The following is a 17,242-nucleotide window of genomic DNA, read 5'->3' on the forward strand; positions in this document are numbered from 1 at the left end:
AACATTAAAAAAAAAAAAAAAAAAAAAGAACAAACAAACAAACAAACAAGAACAACAACAACTTAGGTCATTGAAAGTAAGGTAGCAATTAAATAAGCGAACTGTAATCAACGTAAGTGGCATCCCTGAAAGCTTCAGGATCAAACGTATTAATGAACGAGAGATCTGTTGGGGCAAGAGCTGTTGGATCCGGAGGTTGAAATCCAGCCGTTAAATCCGTAACATCTGGCCCCGCCGGGAGCTCAAGCGACGACCCCACTACGCCGGAGAGAACTCCCACTGCAACTGCACCGGCCACCCCCAGTGCTGATCCCCATACCGACTTTTTCTTCTTCGACGTCGACCGTTGCTCAACCGGAGATGCACGTGCCTGCACGTGAGTTGGTTGTGGTGAATATGGATTTGCATACGGCGGCGCTGCTGATGGTCCGATGTTGTACGGTGGATAGGGTGACAGTGGCGCTGCTGATGGTCCGGCGTTGTATGGTGGATACGGCAGCGTGGAGTTAGGCGGTGACGGCAGCGTTGCAGATGGTCCAACGTTGTACGATTGATATGTCGGCGGCGGAGTGTAGTGATATTGCAACGGCGGTGGATATGGACAGGATGGTTGTGGTGGTGGTGGGTAGCTGCCGTATCCTGCCGCAGGTGGTGGCTGAGGATAGCAATATTGCGGTGGATATATGCCAGTGCTTCTGGTAACGTGAAAAGAAAATACTAAATGATTGGTTTAGCTTGTTTTAACGTAAAAACTTATATTAGAGTATTTTTTTTAAATAATTTATTATTTTTCTTTATATTACCTCGTGGGGAAACCAGCCGACGGTGTATCACTCGCCGGAGAACCACCAAATTTATATTCGAAATTCAACGCGCCCACCGTCTGTCCCGACGGTTTTCTAACCGGATACGAAACAGCAACGTATCGCATGGATTTTCCATCTCCAGCAGATTGCAAAAGCTCCGCAACCGACACGTGGATTTCCCCTAAATCTCTGTCTCCCCTCCCATCCTCGTATTTAAGAGCAAAGACAAGACTAGTCTCTCTACCTTGCTTTACTCCCTCCACGTCGACGGCGAATTTCACCGCAAAGTTCCACGTAGGATTTCCGCCGCCGTCCTTGTCCACGTTGGTCCGAGCCCTCTGCTGGTTCACCGCGGCGCCGATGATTGAAACGACGACGTATAGCTTGGGTTTGGACGCTGGGTCAACTCCAGTAAGGCCTCTGGCTGAAACTATATTAATGTCTAAACACATGGGATCTGTATTTAGAGCCATTGTTCTGAAGAAGAACAGAAGAAAAAACTGAAGGCTTGAAAATTTGAGTTTGCTTGAGACCTTTTTAATTGCGAAGGAAAGGGCAAAAAAGACTTTCAACAACGTAAATGTCAAACCAATTAAATCTTTTTTTTTTCTTTTGAGAAATTGAATCCAATTCATGGAGTAAATACAAATTAAAATGAGGACAGAGTCTTTTAAGATATGTTATCCACAAAAAAATAAAAAATAAAAAATAAAAAAATCTTTTTTATTTAATATATTTGGGTTACTTTCTAATAAATTGTTTATATTATACTTTACCACTATTAACGACTATTTCCACGAGTAAATCTAGATTTGAGGATTTAAGGATCCGACACACCTCAATTATATTTTTTACTTAAAATATATTTATTTATTTATTTATTTTGTAACTATTACTTCTAAAATTCTATTATATATAACATCCCATTCTTTAATTTTAAATTAATTAAGTGTTTAAATATAGGAACTAATTGTTACGAATATTAAACTATAAGTATTATATTATTTAAGGATTTAGTTCGAAATTCTTATAATTTAAATTTTACCCTTTAAATGGTTAATTTAAAAAAAGAATTAGAACCAAAATAAAAATATCCAATTTTTTAAACTAGGTTGAATTTGATAAGCTATTCAAAGAACAACTTGCATATAAAGCTATTGTTTATGTAAGCTTGTGACAAGGTTCTTTTTTATTTAATAACCAAGTTGAAGAATCATTCAACCAAAATAAAATTTTAAAAGCTCGAGAATGGGTTTTTTAACGTAATTTTTAAGTAAATTTTTCATCGGCGATCATTCGAAGTGTTGACGTCAATAGTGTAAGCGTGAGGAATGCACAATAATGACAATGTAATAATTGTTGTTTACAATAGTAATATATAATTATATGTTATTAGCTCTAGGATTGATAGAATTCATTGAGAAAATAATTGCAGCAAATATATAATTACGTGCAATTAATTAGGTATAGTGTATAATGGATTGAATAATAACTCATAAATTTAAATTCTGAAAAGGATAAAAAAGGAAAATATTATTATTTTGTTGAAAGAGAATAAATGGTGGGCTGCAAAAAATATATTTTTTTATTTGTATTTCTCAACTTTTAATCTGTATTTATATTAATTTTTTATTTTCTAATTTTAAGTTATCATTTATTTGTCGATTCAATAATTTAGTAAATAAGGCAATAATTAACATTTTAAAGAATGTTGATTTGAAAACATTTGAATTGCTGATTTTTTTTTATGGAGAGATATATTAATTTAGTCTATTTAATTACCATTTTAACCTTATAATCATTAAAACAATAGCGGTTTTTATTTAATGCCCCTTTTGGAAACTATACAAAATAAATAAATAAATAAATAACTATTTGTTGGCATTTATGGGCGTGGGAGCCAACCAATCAGTCTGTGAGTGATAATAGGATGGGTCAAATATGGTATCACAAACGAATTCAGCAAACAAACAGCTAAGCCCATCCTTTCCTTTGGTAAACCTAACTTTATTCCACACATTTTATATCTCACTCCTTTTATTATAAAATTTTACAAATTATTTTCCAATATTTAAGAGTTTAATTATATTTAAAATTTTGAAGGTATGATTGAGGGGTTTTTTTTTTTTTTATAAATGAAAATGTTCATATTATTATTATTTTAAAAAAATTTTAATGACAAAGATATTTTAAAACCTTTTTAAAAAAGTTAGGTATTAATGAAACTTTTTAAAATTTAAGTATATTTTTGAGACACTATTTTGTAAGTGCACAAACCCACTCGTGTTAGTCTTTTAGATATCGTTGTTAGTTTCGTAGTTTTTAAATAAGTCTACTAGAGAGATGTTTTCATACTCTGAGTAAGGAATGCTTCGTTTCCCTCTTCAATTAATGTGGGATCTCACAATCCACCCCTTGGAGGTCCAACGTCCTCAGTGGCTCACTGCTCTCTGTCTGGCTCTAATACCATTTATAACAGCCCGAGCCCACCACTAACAGATATTTTCCGTTTTAGCCCGTTTCGTATCACTATCATGCTCACGTATTAAAAAAGTATATAATAAGGAGAGATTTCTACCTCTTATAAAAAATGTTTAATTCCCTCTCTAACTGTTATGAAATCTTATGTATTAAAACTTTCAAAATTTTAAAAGAATTTATGTCTCGATCTAAAAATTAATTAATATTGAACCGACCAATCACTTTATCAATGATTTAGACTATTGGTATAAAAATGACCCCTGGCTTTTGTAAAGAAACAGCAAAACAATTTGTTTTTTCCTTTTATAAAAATAACTTTATTCGGAGCATATTGAAATTAAAGGCATTGTTATATAGACCGTAGCTTAAAAGTTAAAATTTTATAGCATTTTGTAAAATTTAATAATTTAATTAAAAATTTAATTGTAACAGCCTCAATACTCTAGAGAGAGTTTAAAAAAATATATATTTCATTAAGAGTTCTTCGTCTTCTCACTCTCATGATATCATTAACATGATTAACTCTGATACTATGTTAAGAATTATAGATATAAGTGGGATTAAAAGTCCGAGAAATATAGGTGAAATCGAAAGTCCTATTATCATTAATGTTCACAGTGTTTAAATAGAATACGACCTACCAACTAAATCTTAATAATCATATAAAATATTATACTAACCAAATCTCGAAGATAATATAAAATATCATTATTAATTAAAATGGATAATTTCAAAATATTAAAATTAAAATTGAGAATGATTATCTTTAGCATTTTGCGTTTTCCATTTTATGTTATATTTGGTTAAATTACATATATACTCATACTTTCTAACGGTATATTTATTTAGTCTTCATTTTAAAATTATTTATTCTTTAATTTTAAAATTTTAAAATTTTAAATCAAATTTTTAATTTAAAAAGGTTAAATAGTTATTTTCGATATATAAATAAATATTTTAATTTTTTAAGGATAAATTACGCATTCTATGTATCTTAAATTGATAATTTTAATTTAAACCATGAACCTTTTTATCTATTAGATTTTGTTTAACAAATATTAGTTATAATTTGATGAATTAAATCTTTAAAATGCCTAGTTTTTATTTTTTAAAAATTAGATAATTTATTTGAAAGTCATCAATCATTTAAAATAAAGGTATAAAGGTTTAAAGAGACTGTAAATCAATTTAAATGGATAAGTTTTAAAATTTCGGGGTTTAAAATAATTATAGTTATTTATTGATTACCCTAGAATTTTAGGAGTATAAATTTATCTTTGCGGGAAGAAATCACATGATCTCCATATTTGCTCCATGAAAATCTCTCACTGTCGCTCCTTCAATCTAGCTTTTTTCTCTCCTCCCCCAATTCTTTCACACAGACCTCTCTCTCTCTAACTCCATCTCTCATTCCTTCGAAGCATTCAATGGCGGCTCTTCCATTCTTCACTATTTCAACCGCCTTTTTCAGGTCTCTCTCTTCTATACTTTTAATTTTTATAATCATGTATTCCACGTCGTCTGGCAGTTTGAATGATCTGTGAAATTGACCTTTCCCATTGAAGAAGAGGCTCCCTTAATTTTTATTATCTTTGCTTCATTCGATCGCCTGGATTTCTATACGATTCTTTGCGTTTTCTTGTGTTTTCGTTTTGCTTGTTTTCCATCTGTCTGGCGGTTGAATATTTTTTTTCACGCTGTTGTTTGCGGTTCGTTTGTGTATCGCCGTTGATCTTGAAGTTGTGCGTTGGATTGTGAAGTTTGAGCTCTTCATTGTTTGGACCTTGTGTTTTAGGTTGTAGTTCGAAACATAGGAGGTATGGTTTCTCCGCCGACGGGGGAGCCAGGACAGGTAAAGCGCGCGGTGATCGATTCGTCGGCTGGTGCAATTGCTGGCTGTGTATCTCGGACGGTCACGTCTCCTCTCGACGTGATTAAGATCAGGTTTCAGGTCGATTTTGGTTCCATTTGCTGCAATTGTTTGATTTTTAGGTAAAGTATAAGAGAGAAGAAACAAATGTTCGAAGCCACGAATTTAGGTTTTACGTTATAGGCTGTAAGAGCGAAAACGAACTTCAATTTTTCTCATCCTGCGAGAAAATTAACATAGATGCTGGATGAATTTGTGGTTGTTTTTATTATTTTAGTTCGAAGTTTCAATCTGTTACTAGTCTTTGAAGATGCATTGAGAACTTTTTCTTTCTTCGATGTTCTCCATTCCACTTCTTCTGTTCAGTGCCTCACAGTGGCTTTCTCTTGCGAAGCAGGATAGAGGCGTGGATATTAAGATTTTAATTATTCCAATTAAACTCTGTACGCTTGGAATTTTCATTGTAGAAATAGTGTCTTTATTTCATGATAGTCGTTTTGTGATTAACATAGCTGTTGCCTATCGCCAATGGTTAGCATTTTATACGAAAGAAAGGCCTCATTTCTGCTAGCTACGGGGTAAAATGTCCAGAAAATGTTGGAATTTAGTTATCTCTTGGTGGAAAGTACAAATTTATTCCATGCAGGAATTCCAGTGCCATTGTCTACGTCCTAATGAGATTTCTACTTTTAGTTTTGCTAATTTGTATCACTGTCCATTGTATCTATCTGTGATGAATGCTTATGCTCGCGTTCTTTCGACAGGTTCAACTGGAGCCGACAACTAAATGGGCTTTGGTTCAGAGAAGTTTGTCCGGACCATCAAAGTACACTGGCATGCTCCAAGCAACAAGGGATATTTTCAGGGAGGAAGGCTTACCGGTATATTGGTTATACATGTTTAAAAATAATGTAATATGCATTAACCAATCATCATGTTATGTTGTTCAACTTGTATTTACATTTGGTCAGTCTCACTAATGCAAGGAAGGAGTACGGCATTTGGGAAGATATTTTTGGAATTTTTTTTTTTGTAGGAACAGATTCTTAAGGAAAATTAAGTCACTTCCTTGATAATTCCTTAATAATTGATAATGGAGTCGTAGGGATTGAGAATAAGGAAAAGGAGAGATGATGTTTTTTCTAATCACATGGTCTCGAAAGTTCTTTGATGAAACTAAAGGTATTTATGGGAGATCGAGTAAAAATTTGTTTACAAAAGGATTGATTGAAAGCTATAGCTAATGCTGAAAAGTTCAAAGAAAACTTCACTCATATCTTCATGAAGTTGCTGATCCTAAAAAGTTCAATTCCAATCCACTGTTTATTCATTCTTGGTCTTGTTAATTGAGACATAATTAGTTCTTAATCTCGGGATAATACTATGCCAAAGTCGAATAAGTAAAGCTTTTAATTTTTCTAATTGCCTTTGAAGGCTCTAAATGTTTATGTTTTGTTCCTGTTCCTGTTGTATACTTCCTTCAACTCTATTTTTGTAACATCAAATGCTGAATGTTTTTCTCCTTTTTCCTTTCTATGAATTTCATGAACCCTGGAAATTGTAGCATGATATACTTTTCCACTTCTAAATCATTTCTATTCTGTTCATCTTTCGTGTAATTCACTCAGAGTCGCTTGTTATAGGGTTTTTGGCGTGGTAATGTTCCTGCTCTGCTCATGGTTATGCCATATACAGCTATACAGTTTACTGTGTTGCATAGACTGAAAACATATGCTGCTGGTTCTTCTAAGACAGGTACTATTTACCATTTACATCAGATGAATTTCTGTATTGCTGTATTATTTATCCATCCTAAGTGGAATAATTTTTCTTTTAAGTGGTAAGTTATCTGGGAGATAAAATGGTGGAAGGTGCTCCCACAACCATCCCAAGTTAATCTAGTAGTTATAGAGATAAACGATCTTTGAGATTCAAATCATAGTAATTATCTAGGATACTGATACTGATGTTGGAGAAGCAAACAATTTTCTGGCCTCGGTCTAAATTAGCCATATACCCGTACCCGTAGTTATAAAATAATAATGATTGATAAATAAATGTTTTATCCCCCTCATCCTCCTTCCCTTAAATTAGCATAGTGAAAGAAAGATTCATGTTCTTAAATATTAATGCACTTTAAGCTGTATTTGACTCTCTCTCTCTCTCTCTCTCTCATCCCCCTCATCCTCCTTCCCTTAATTTAGCATAGTGGAAGATTCATGCTCTTTATTTTCGTTTGATGCATTCTTCTTAAAGTGGCTTTAAGCTAGATACAACACAATGTTTTCTTCTTTCAATGAAATAAATGATACGGTGATACTAAACATTCTTGCCTGAATCCAGGAAGTTGATGTTTTGTTTGGTTACACAGGTTCTTTGATTCGACATCAGATGCCAATACTACTTGGCATTCAGAATTTAATTGTTTCTGCCTTTTTATTTATCAATTTTTCTTGTTTTTGTCTGATGCAGAGGCCCACTCACAGTTGAGCCCTTATCTTTCATATATCAGTGGGGCACTAGCGGGGTGTGCAGCAACCGTTGGATCATATCCGTTTGATCTTCTTCGAACTATACTGGCTTCACAGGGTGAGCCTAAGGTACAGAATCTGATCAATGACTTATTTTATATTAGGTCTCGTCTACAAATTTAAAGAATGATCTATATGTTGGTACACCTGTGTAGAATATAGAAATAGATTACATTTTCTCTTTAGAGAAAATGAACGAAGAATAATAGGTGTGGACAAATGCATACAAACAACTTTATTCTAGCATCAGCTTCTTATGATCAATATATGAGCATGCCACTTGGCTAAGAAGCCTTTGAGTTTGTTTTCCAATAGAATCGATACCATGTTCATCTAATAACTGTCGTTGTAGTTAGTAATGTGGCTATTGTAATGACGGGTCATACTCCCTATGAGTTGGCTAGTGGTCAACAAGTGTCCATGTGAATAATAAAGGGGTCGGTCGCCTAACTTAAATTTAATATCTTACAGTTACCTTGGGAACGAAATGTAATAGAGTTAGGCAATAGTTGAGGTTCCATAACTTTATGTTGTGTATGCACTTGTTTTAGTAAAAGATTTCTTTCAAGAAGATTCCTGATGCAAGAGTAACAATATGTTGTGTAAATATGTAGATATATCCAACCATGAGGTCTGCCTTAATTGATATAATTCGAACCCGGGGGTTTCGAGGATTATACGCTGGATTGTCACCAACACTTGTTGAGATTGTTCCTTACGCGGGTCTACAATTCGGCACCTACGATACATTCAAGCGATGGACTACAGCAAGTTTTCCATACCATTCTATTTTCTTTTACGAGCGGATATTGTTGTTTCTTATCTCACAGTTTTCCTCGAAATGATGAATTGCAGGTATGGAACCACCGCCGCTACCCCAATTCTGGACGAGCTAAAACGGAAGATGGGCTCTCAAGTTTTCAACTTTTTCTTTGTGGGTTAGCTGCTGGCACATGTGCAAAACTTGTTTGCCATCCACTTGATGTGGTTAAAAAAAGATTCCAGGTACACGGCTGAGCTGGTTTCTATTATTGTACAGTATTTATCGCACTTCAAAAGACGCTTTAGTATGACTTTTGAAAGGATGAAACGACACATTTAAATGCCTCCTTTAGAAGAAGAAACGCACTTTACACTTTTAAAAAATCCATCCCAAATTCATCTTATCAAGTCCTCCGTTGATTCATTTTCCACAGATCGAAGGGCTACAAAGGCACCCTAGATATGGAGCCAGAGTGGAACAGGCTTATAGAAACATGTTCGACGGCTTGCGGCGAATTTTGAAAACCGAAGGCGCTGCAGGACTCTATAAAGGCATAATCCCCTCAACAGTAAAAGCAGCCCCGGCTGGCGCTGTCACGTTTGTGGCTTACGAGATTACATCAGATTGGCTCGAATCTATTTTGACTTGATTCTAACATTGTTGATTTTGCATTTTTTTTCGTATCTAATTCTTTCCTGTAGGTTCAACAATAGGATGCCCCCATACGAAAAGGGCTGTTCTTTTTCTTTTTTTCTTTTTTACATCCTTTATAGATTGGATTGGAGTACAATGTAGAGATGACAGTGCTTTTAAGGTAGATAGCAATTTTGCCAAAAAGCACAAAATAAACCTCAAGGTTTATCCTCATTAATTATGAAGTGATTCGGTTTATCATAACCAATGAAAACATTCTTGGCAAGTCCTTACATAGTGTAACATCTCTCATATGCCTAAGAATTGAAGGCCCCAATTATCCCTTTGATCCTGAAAGGTCAATAGAATAGGATCAAATTTCTTGATATTATCCTATGGTTGATTGTAACCGAGCATAGATTTGATTTGAACACTCTAATTTTTTCAAAACAACAACGCAATCTAATTTTTTACATGAATTTCATATTTTTAAATATACTGTTTGATCGCATATTTAAAAATTGAAATTTTTAATCTACAAATGAAAAGCTGTGTGAATGACAAAATTCAATTTTGTATTTAAATTTTAAAAGTTGTGAAAAGCTGTGTGAATGACAAAATTCAATTTTGTATTTAAATTTTAAAAGTTGTTAGACAATTTAGATATAAACGAAAAATTTATACCTATATAGTTTTTTATTTTAGTTTTTGAAAAATTGTATTTATTTTCTCATCAATTCTTTTAATGATTTCTTTCTAACAAAAATAATAATAATAATATATATATATATATATAGTTAGAAAATCTTAGTAAAATTCTAAAAACAAAAGCTATTTATCTTAGGGGAGCAAAAGAAAATATAATCTAAAATAAAGGACACAAAAGATATGATCTAAAACCTCATCTTAGGGGAGCAACGCCCCTTCCCTCGTTTTCTTGGCTCCATTCCTGAAAGTAGTTCAACATGATAACAATGACTTTCAAAATTTAGTACAAAAAAATTAAGTTCAATGCTTAGTTAACCAATAAAAAAAAAAAAAAGAAGAAAGAACCTGTTATTAAGGATCCTTCTTTTTCTCTCGAAGACTGTCCTCTGGTGGCAGAGACAGAAACTGCAAAATCGTCTGTATTTGATGGACGCTGACACTATTACACCTTTCAGCAATTTGGTGAACGCATATTGGCCCCTCGAAGTCATCAGCCTTTCCTTCATTTAGGAGGATTATGTGGCGCATCTGTGCTACATTTAAAGTTCCTGGTGGGGCTGTGCGATCCTCGTATTTACTGGATTTTAGATCTGTATTTATTTGCTTTGGCATTGGTCTGTCATATCTCTCCACCACAGAGCCCTGTAACGTTATCAGTATCACCAAAATCAGATAAGAAGTACTATAAAAGACAGAAAGCAATGTTAGGCTATTAAAATGATAACCATTGTACTTGCTTTTTCAATGTTTCTCTACCACCCTTTAATTTCTCTACCTCCTCAGTTCTCGCTAATAAGAAGATAAAAAGTAAATAAATAAAAAATAATTTTTTAAAAAAAAAAACCTAAGTGACAAGCCATCCTTATCTGTGACGAGGCAAATTAAAATTTTCCTTCATGGTAGTTTATCTTGGATTTTTTTCTCCTAGAAAAAATTAAATTAGTTTCTTATGGAGCGATCATTTACTAAAGATTAAATAGTTATCATGTTATCAAATGATTGAACAATTTACTGTTATTCACTTGCAATATATATGAACTTTTATGAAATTTTGTGTATGATCATGACACTTGTTTCGCAAGACTGGTCAATAATCAAGGATTATTAATGGAAAAAAGAATAAAGAGAAAGCATCGGATCATGCACTAGAGTTCGAATCAATAGTAGAATATATGCAATGCCTCGTATTCTAGTTAGAGTAATTTGGCTGCTTTTCGTGGAAACTTACCTCCCTTATCTCAAGTTTTGATCCAGGCTTTGATCTAATTTCGACCCACCATATGGCTAAGCATGGCATCAAACCGTAGATCTCATTCCTCAAGCACATTTCCAGAATTACTTCCCGAGACACCACCTGAAAAACAGTTGGGAACGGTAAGCATTCAATTATATTATAACCAATGAGGCCATTCCCGCCGGCAAGAGAATTATCGGACTGACTTTGGAGAGATCTTAAGTTTCCATCTAACTGTTGGACAGTGCTGACTATTTACATTCATTATCCATAGTTATTGTTCAGAATTGTTCATAATTTTATAGGTAGTTTCTGCAGCGATTTGATCTTTATTCCTTTCCAGATTGACCGTCCCAAAAAATCAAGCTCATTATCCACATCTGATTATATAGAACTCATAGGATTCTATGGAACTGCATTCGATTCAATGGAGAAAGAGAATCGAACAAAAAGAGACTCCAACTGGAATGTCATTATGCTCCAGAAATAAAAAGAAAATCATCGATTAATCTCTAGCATCCAGAACATTTTCCTTGGCCTCTATGCTTTCTTTTCATGCTTAGACATTGGAAGCCTAAATCAATGGAAGCTAACGAAAAAAATACGCAATAGCAGAGCTGTCTCAATAAATACAACTGACAGAAATAGTATAATGAGAAGAAGGAAAAAGATACGATCTCAGAAGCAAGTGAACTGTCGAACTCAAAGCTCAGGACAAAAAATCAAATAAAACTGTAACCAGAATCAAATGCTCACATTAAACTGTTAAACTATAACCTCAGTTCTAAAAAAATCAAATACAAAGAGGAAAGAGCGACGGTGATGAACAGTAACCAGAAACATTTCAGTTCAGTGTGACAGAATCCGATAAACAAAAATGAAAGAAGAAACAGAGACAAAAGCCGATAAACAATGACGAACAGTTACTTCATTGACGATCAGATCAATGAGTGGTAAATGAGCTTAAATCAAAATTCTAGTGGAGAAATACTAGTACATTATCTGAGAAAGATAATCAATAACCGCATGAAATGAAAGAAAGAAAAAAAAGAACCAACGCGATTGAGAGAAACTGGTAGGAAAGGAACAAAAATAAAGCTCAGTATCGAAACCTGATGATCTACAGCGCATAGGAATTTTACGAAACTGCATTTAATTCAACAGAGAAACATAGTCCTTATTCAATAACCTTAAGCCTCTATTATCTAAGTTCCAGAAAGAATACTAAAAAACAAATCAGAGAAATCAAAGAAACGCAGCCAACGATTAACAAAATACAATTACCAGAATCATGAGCGCCGCTCTCCCGAGCCTTCTCGGCCGCACGCGGCGGAGGTTTCCAATCGACGACGCTCTCCATTTTCAACGAAGAGGCAGTGGAATCCACGCTCCAAGCCGGCTTGATTCTTTCCGCCGCTCGACGAAATGCCTGTCCCATCGCTTCCTTGTTCAAAACGAGAAGCGATCTTACTGAACGAACTGGAATCGGAGATTCAGAATCATTCGAAATTTGTCGCAGAACCAGCGTAAGAATCAAGAACCCTACGCGTGGGAGGGTTTAATGACTATATTTTCAGGAGAAATGGAGACGAAAATTGAAATGACGAATCGGTGAGTCGCAACTCGGTTTTACTGAGTTGCCGAACTCGAGCCGCTTTGAAGTTTCTGAAATGAAAGAAAGTTGGAGGGCGAACGTGGCCGATCCGGTTATTTTCATTGAAATGAAACTTGGCGTGGTATTTATATGTGTTCTTTATTAAACGAAGGTTTGTGATTGGATACATCTAAAATGGAAACAAATTAAACTATATAAAAAAGTGGAATAATATTTTTTTATATATAATTTATAAGTTAAATTTTTATAAATGAAAACAATAATAAGCTTTCCAAAGTTGTAGACTTGAGTTAACCTTTTTATTTATAAATGCTTCAAAAATATAGTTAGAGGAGAAAATATGTTAAATGAAAAGTCAACAAGTTTGAATGCCTCTTTGTAACGGTTCAAGTCCTAGCGCCAGTCATCAGGTGGTGTGTCAGCAAGAATGTTAAGCCTTGAAGTGGGGTGAACACTGACCGGTCGGTCAATAAGAGCACTGGGCTCCGAAAGGAGGTGGACTGTGAGATTACACATCGATTGGAGAGAGGAACGAATGTTAACAAGGACGCTGGGCCTAGAAGGGGTGAATTGTGAGCGAGCAAGAACACTGGACTCTGAATGGGGTGGATCGTGAGATCCCACCTCAGTTAGGGAGGAGAACAAAACATCTTTTATAAATGTGTGGAAACCCCACCTAGCAGACATGTTTTAAAATCTTTGAGAGGAAACCCGAAAGAAAAGTCTAAAGAACACAATATTTATTAAGAATGAGCTCGAATGATATCCGCTAATTTTGAAAGAATAAGAATACTTTTCAACTTTTGGTAGGACAGGCAACCAAGAAGATTTTAACTGTTGCTATATAAATATATATAAATAAACTGTGGCAACCAAGAAGTAAATCTCTTGTTTCGAAGCTTAATTAGATGCTATGATCCTTCTTCCAGGAACTAAGTTTCAAGCTTAGATAACACCTCACTATTACTATTGCTATTGCTTATACTGTTACTGTTACATGAGCTAACAACTGCTCTATCTTCAATCTTGAATTTTTCAATGCTAAGTCCCAAGTTCTCGGTAGGTCTCACCTTCGGACGAGCACGCTGCGGTGGCGGCCTCATCGTCGAGTTATCTTCCAGAAATGAATCCTTATACCTTCGCTTATGTTTGACGTCCAACAATCCTAAGGCTCTTGCTTCTAGCGCTCGAGCTGTCGGAGGTCGGTTTCGGCTACCAACTCTTCTTGAATTTGTTTGAAGCTGCTGATCAGACGTGCCCAGGACTTCAGAAGTTTTAACTGCTCGAGGATTCCCTGGTTCCTTGCTCGTTTGGTCGGGCTGTCCTTCTCGCATTTCCATTACAACAGGTTCGTCAATTTCTGCGTCATGAGGAACTGGCAAGTTCAAGTCTATTAAGGTACGGGATTGATTGAGGTCGATATCCTTCGAGTTTCCATCGAGGCTAGATATGGGACTGCATCCAGATGAATCAGAAGATTTCTTCTGAGAAGGAGCTGCACTAGGGAGGACGTTCTTACTAGTATCAGCGCCATCTTTAGAGCAGCAGACAGCATCCTCCTCTTTCGGTTTGGAAGCTACTGAAACATTACTCGTCGACTTCAAACTACAAGCCTGTAGTCTCCTGCGTTTTTTGGTAACATTAGCTGGTTTCCTTTTGTTGTCGGATCTCGCTTTTTGGCTAGACTGGTTCATAATACCGTTTCGAGGTCGAGTGCCATCGAACGGTAAGGAGCTGCAGTCCTTCGAAACTTCTGCATGTGAATCTGTAGAATCTAGTTCACTAGCTGGAAGCCCTTGGTTTGAAGCATCAGCTGGAGAACAGTGTCCATTCGAGTAGACCATTTGGTCCTTGTTTCTCCTTGAAGCTTGAGAAGTATAGACAGTCTCGGCCTTGTCAGAATGGCGATCCTCTTCTGAATCAGATTCCTCCAATGATCCGTTCGAAGAGTATAGGTATTTATTTTCGAAATAAGATCGTGGGGAAGAAAAACTCAGTATGTCGACTGGTAAGTTTCGAAGTTCTCGGAATTTGGTTGCACTTCCATTAGCTAGACTGGTGTCGACAACGGTGAACTTCACAATATCGCTGCTCGATGGAGTTCTTGGCTTGAGATAACAATGGCGTTGCTGAGAAGGAAAGTCCTCGTGGTCCACTTTCGAGTCATCGGTCCACCCATTTTCTTCCTTGCTCTTACAACCTTTATCGACATTGTTGTCGAGCTCGAGCAGTCCAGGATCCAAAGCAACTTTACCGAGGACGTCGCTAATTGAATCAAAATAATGGTTTCCCCTTACCAGCCTTCTCCTTGAAAACTTTTTGATACCCGGGACAAGAAAGACCAATGAATGCTTTGTACCAGTGGTAAAACCATTACTCGGCTGCTCGGAGTGCCATCCCCGAGCAAGCAAACGGGGCCAAACAGCTTCCCAGAAGAGATCGTTAGATCGGGCTTTGCTCAACCTGAAATCTCCTGTTAGATAGTTGACAATTTCTAGGGGAGTAAGGGCAGAACATGCTTTCCCAATAGGTATCTCGGGACGGATAGAAGTAACATGGTTCGACTTTAGAGGATCCATCGAAACGCATGTAAGATCTTGCTTCCCTCGCCCGATTCCCACTGCCTCCACAAACGCTTCCAATCCAACCTTAGCCTTTAAAGCAAATACATATTCCTCGAACGACATTTTGCCATCTCCAAATACTTTTGTGACCTGACAATGCATACAAATATTAGAGCAAAACAAACAAATGCAGCATCACAAATAATACGGACAGCACGTCCACAGACTAAGAATTACTCGATGGCTTAGCATTACATAAAAACTTGAAGCTACTCGTCTAACTACCGTCATGTTCGCATAACAAAAATTTTAAGTTGAAGCCAAAACGGGCCATCTTTTGTTGTGAATACAAATCTTTCGAAGCGGGGAATAAAAAAGATAACGGTATTATATGCACCACGAACTCAATTAGATTGCTTCTGTGTATAGATGCATCACTTATAAGATAATCAGGAGTTCAAAGAGAAGAAGCTGAGCCATAAAACTCGTGCGACACAATTATCATGATGGTTAAAGAAGCATTATGCTACAAGCGGACTAGACCGAGCGGTGATTTTCTAACAGGTTTCTTTTATGTTTGATCTTAGCTCAAAAGATCTATACCGAGCCAACGCAAACAACCTACGCAAGTTAAAGTTGGTATATGGTGAAGCATAAGCGTACCTCCGTTAATGAATTTTTGCAATCCTCTGGTACCAGAAGAAGCAACCGAGAAACCAATTCCTGTTGTCGCCAACCTTTAAACAACCTCTGTCCATAGATGCATTTTCTGCCACGAGCATTCCGACACTCAGACCATCGGCGGTATTTTTCAGATCGATAAAACCTTCCATAGTAGAACGACAGAATATCCCCCATCTGTTTGCTTCCAACAAACTTCTTTACCAAAACAAGGTTTTTCCCAAATATGTACAAACCAAGCAGGAAGCTGGCCTCTTCTATACTACTCCAAGGTTCACCGAACACACCGGGAACCAGATATCGACCATCAATATTATCCTTCTGATCTGTTGCAAGTGCAGTTTCTTTCGGTAAAGCTAAATCTGCTGCTTTACCGACCATTATTGTACTACCCGCCATCATCTCCATTGCCTCAATGTTCAACTTTGCATCATCGACTATCTGTTCAGCTTTCAAGACCTCATTTTTGTCGTATTTCTCAACCAAATCTTCACATAGCTTATGATCCATCGAATGAACCTCCTTGGAAATCCACATTACCTGAACGGGCAATCCCACGAAAAACTCTTGGAGGTCATTAGCCTGAGTTTCTGCCTCCTTGTAACTCCGAAGCCAGTTTATATCCGATTTCGACAATAGAGGAGGAACTTCAACTTGGTATTCCTCACCGACTCGAGGAGAAACCTCTGGATCTAAAAACTCATCGCATATTTCAGAAGTATCCTGAGAAACTGAACGTTCGGGAGATCTATCCTCATTGTCATTGCTGTAATGGTGATTTTCTTTTACCAAATCCATCTGCCAAAGAGAAACCAGTTTAGCACCTTTCATAAACTCGTCCCTTCCAAATCCGTTTCAGTTCAAGGTTTAGAACGTTCTTAAATTCTCGTGACGATCTTAGCTTAGCATCATCTTCTATTACTAAGTTTAAAATGACAGGAAACACTAAAACCCTCCAATAGTAACTCAGTTCAGCATTAACAATGACAAAAAACTAGACAACTTCAAATCATTACAAGCTCCAAACCAAAATGCCGACCTTCATTCGCAATTTGAATCCTTAAAAGAAGAACAAACTCAAATTCACAAGAACATAGTCACCAATATTCATCAAAATTCTTCAAACAGATTCCATAAACCAGCCCAAACAAGGATTAAGCTCCAAAAATCAAGTGAATTAACTCAATCCAGATCCACTTTCCACTCCAAAATAAATAAATAACCGAAAGAAAAATCTCACTAAGGTAAATGCCACTTGAACAACTTCATTAAGAACAGATGAACAAATGAACAAATTAAGCCATCAAAAAAAAAAAAAAAAAAAAAAAAAAAAAAAAAAAAAAAAAAAAAAAAAAA

The 17,242-nt window shown here is 35.9% G+C and overlaps 4 protein-coding genes across 7 annotated transcripts in view; 1 reads left to right on the top strand and 3 right to left on the bottom strand.

Annotated features, from left to right (window-relative positions):
- Positions 1-40: 40 nt before the first annotated feature.
- LOC111494483 (protein SRC2-like) lies at positions 41-1,301 on the bottom strand. The gene is made up of 2 exons (XM_023144424.1): positions 804-1,301; positions 41-695 (listed from the first exon to the last, which is right to left on the bottom strand). The coding sequence occupies exons 1-2, from the start codon at positions 1,277-1,279 to the stop codon at positions 89-91; spliced, it is 1,083 nt and encodes a 360-aa protein (XP_023000192.1). The 5' UTR covers positions 1,280-1,301; the 3' UTR covers positions 41-88.
- A 3,276-nt stretch (positions 1,302-4,577) lies between these two features.
- Positions 4,578-9,329, top strand: LOC111494493 (mitochondrial thiamine diphosphate carrier 2-like). 3 transcript variants are annotated; one of them, XM_023144433.1, is made up of 8 exons: positions 4,578-4,758; positions 5,083-5,238; positions 5,922-6,038; positions 6,801-6,912; positions 7,630-7,757; positions 8,303-8,455; positions 8,544-8,693; positions 8,885-9,329. In XM_023144433.1, exons 2-8 carry the CDS (start codon positions 5,107-5,109, stop codon positions 9,098-9,100), a joined length of 1,008 nt encoding a protein of 335 aa, XP_023000201.1. In that variant the 5' UTR covers positions 4,578-4,758; positions 5,083-5,106; the 3' UTR covers positions 9,101-9,329. The 3 variants fall into 3 exon arrangements, with proteins under 3 accessions (XP_023000201.1, XP_023000202.1, XP_023000203.1); XM_023144434.1 differs by lacking the exon at positions 5,083-5,238; XM_023144435.1 differs by lacking the exon at positions 4,578-4,758 and having other exon boundaries at positions 5,110-5,231.
- LOC111494494 lies at positions 9,192-12,725 on the bottom strand. 2 transcript variants are annotated; one of them, XR_002720194.1, is made up of 5 exons: positions 12,311-12,725; positions 11,021-11,146; positions 10,138-10,434; positions 9,985-10,033; positions 9,192-9,435 (listed from the first exon to the last, which is right to left on the bottom strand). XR_002720194.1 is itself a non-coding variant. In XM_023144436.1 (4 exons), exons 1-3 carry the CDS (start codon positions 12,317-12,319, stop codon positions 10,144-10,146), a joined length of 426 nt encoding a protein of 141 aa, XP_023000204.1. In that variant the 5' UTR covers positions 12,320-12,725; the 3' UTR covers positions 9,903-10,033; positions 10,138-10,143. The 2 variants fall into 2 exon arrangements, 1 of the variants encoding a protein (XP_023000204.1); XM_023144436.1 differs by lacking the exon at positions 9,192-9,435 and having other exon boundaries at positions 9,903-10,033.
- A 788-nt stretch (positions 12,726-13,513) lies between these two features.
- The window catches only part of LOC111494564, a 4,514-nt gene continuing 785 nt past the window's right edge, over positions 13,514-17,242 (bottom strand). Inside the window, exons 3-4 of the mRNA XM_023144521.1 lie at positions 15,869-16,684; positions 13,514-15,355 (exon numbers count right to left, since the gene is read on the bottom strand). Of these exons, the coding sequence (XP_023000289.1) occupies positions 13,574-15,355; positions 15,869-16,684 (2,598 nt within the window). The 3' untranslated portion in view covers positions 13,514-13,573. The remainder of the gene's footprint in view (positions 15,356-15,868; positions 16,685-17,242) is intronic.

Source organism: Cucurbita maxima, unplaced genomic scaffold (assembly GCF_002738345.1).
Source record: "Cucurbita maxima cultivar Rimu unplaced genomic scaffold, Cmax_1.0 Cma_Scf00020, whole genome shotgun sequence".
NCBI classification, from domain to species: Eukaryota; Viridiplantae; Streptophyta; class Magnoliopsida; order Cucurbitales; family Cucurbitaceae; genus Cucurbita; species Cucurbita maxima.

Coding starts and splice junctions, on each gene's coding strand:
- LOC111494483 (XM_023144424.1), bottom strand. CDS start 1,279: ATGGCTCTAAATACAGATCCCATGTGTTTAGACATTAATATAGTTTCA. Junction 696..803: donor TCGGCTGGTTTCCCCACGAG/GTAATATAAAGA, acceptor TCACGTTACCAG/AAGCACTGGCATATATCCAC.
- LOC111494493 (XM_023144433.1), top strand. CDS start 5,107: ATGGTTTCTCCGCCGACGGGGGAGCCAGGACAGGTAAAGCGCGCGGTG. Junction 5,239..5,921: donor TGATTAAGATCAGGTTTCAG/GTCGATTTTGGT, acceptor TTCTTTCGACAG/GTTCAACTGGAGCCGACAAC. Junction 8,456..8,543: donor CATTCAAGCGATGGACTACA/GCAAGTTTTCCA, acceptor GATGAATTGCAG/GTATGGAACCACCGCCGCTA.
- LOC111494494 (XM_023144436.1), bottom strand. Junction 10,435..11,020: donor CAAAACTTGAGATAAGGGAG/GTAAGTTTCCAC, acceptor ATAACGTTACAG/GGCTCTGTGGTGGAGAGATA.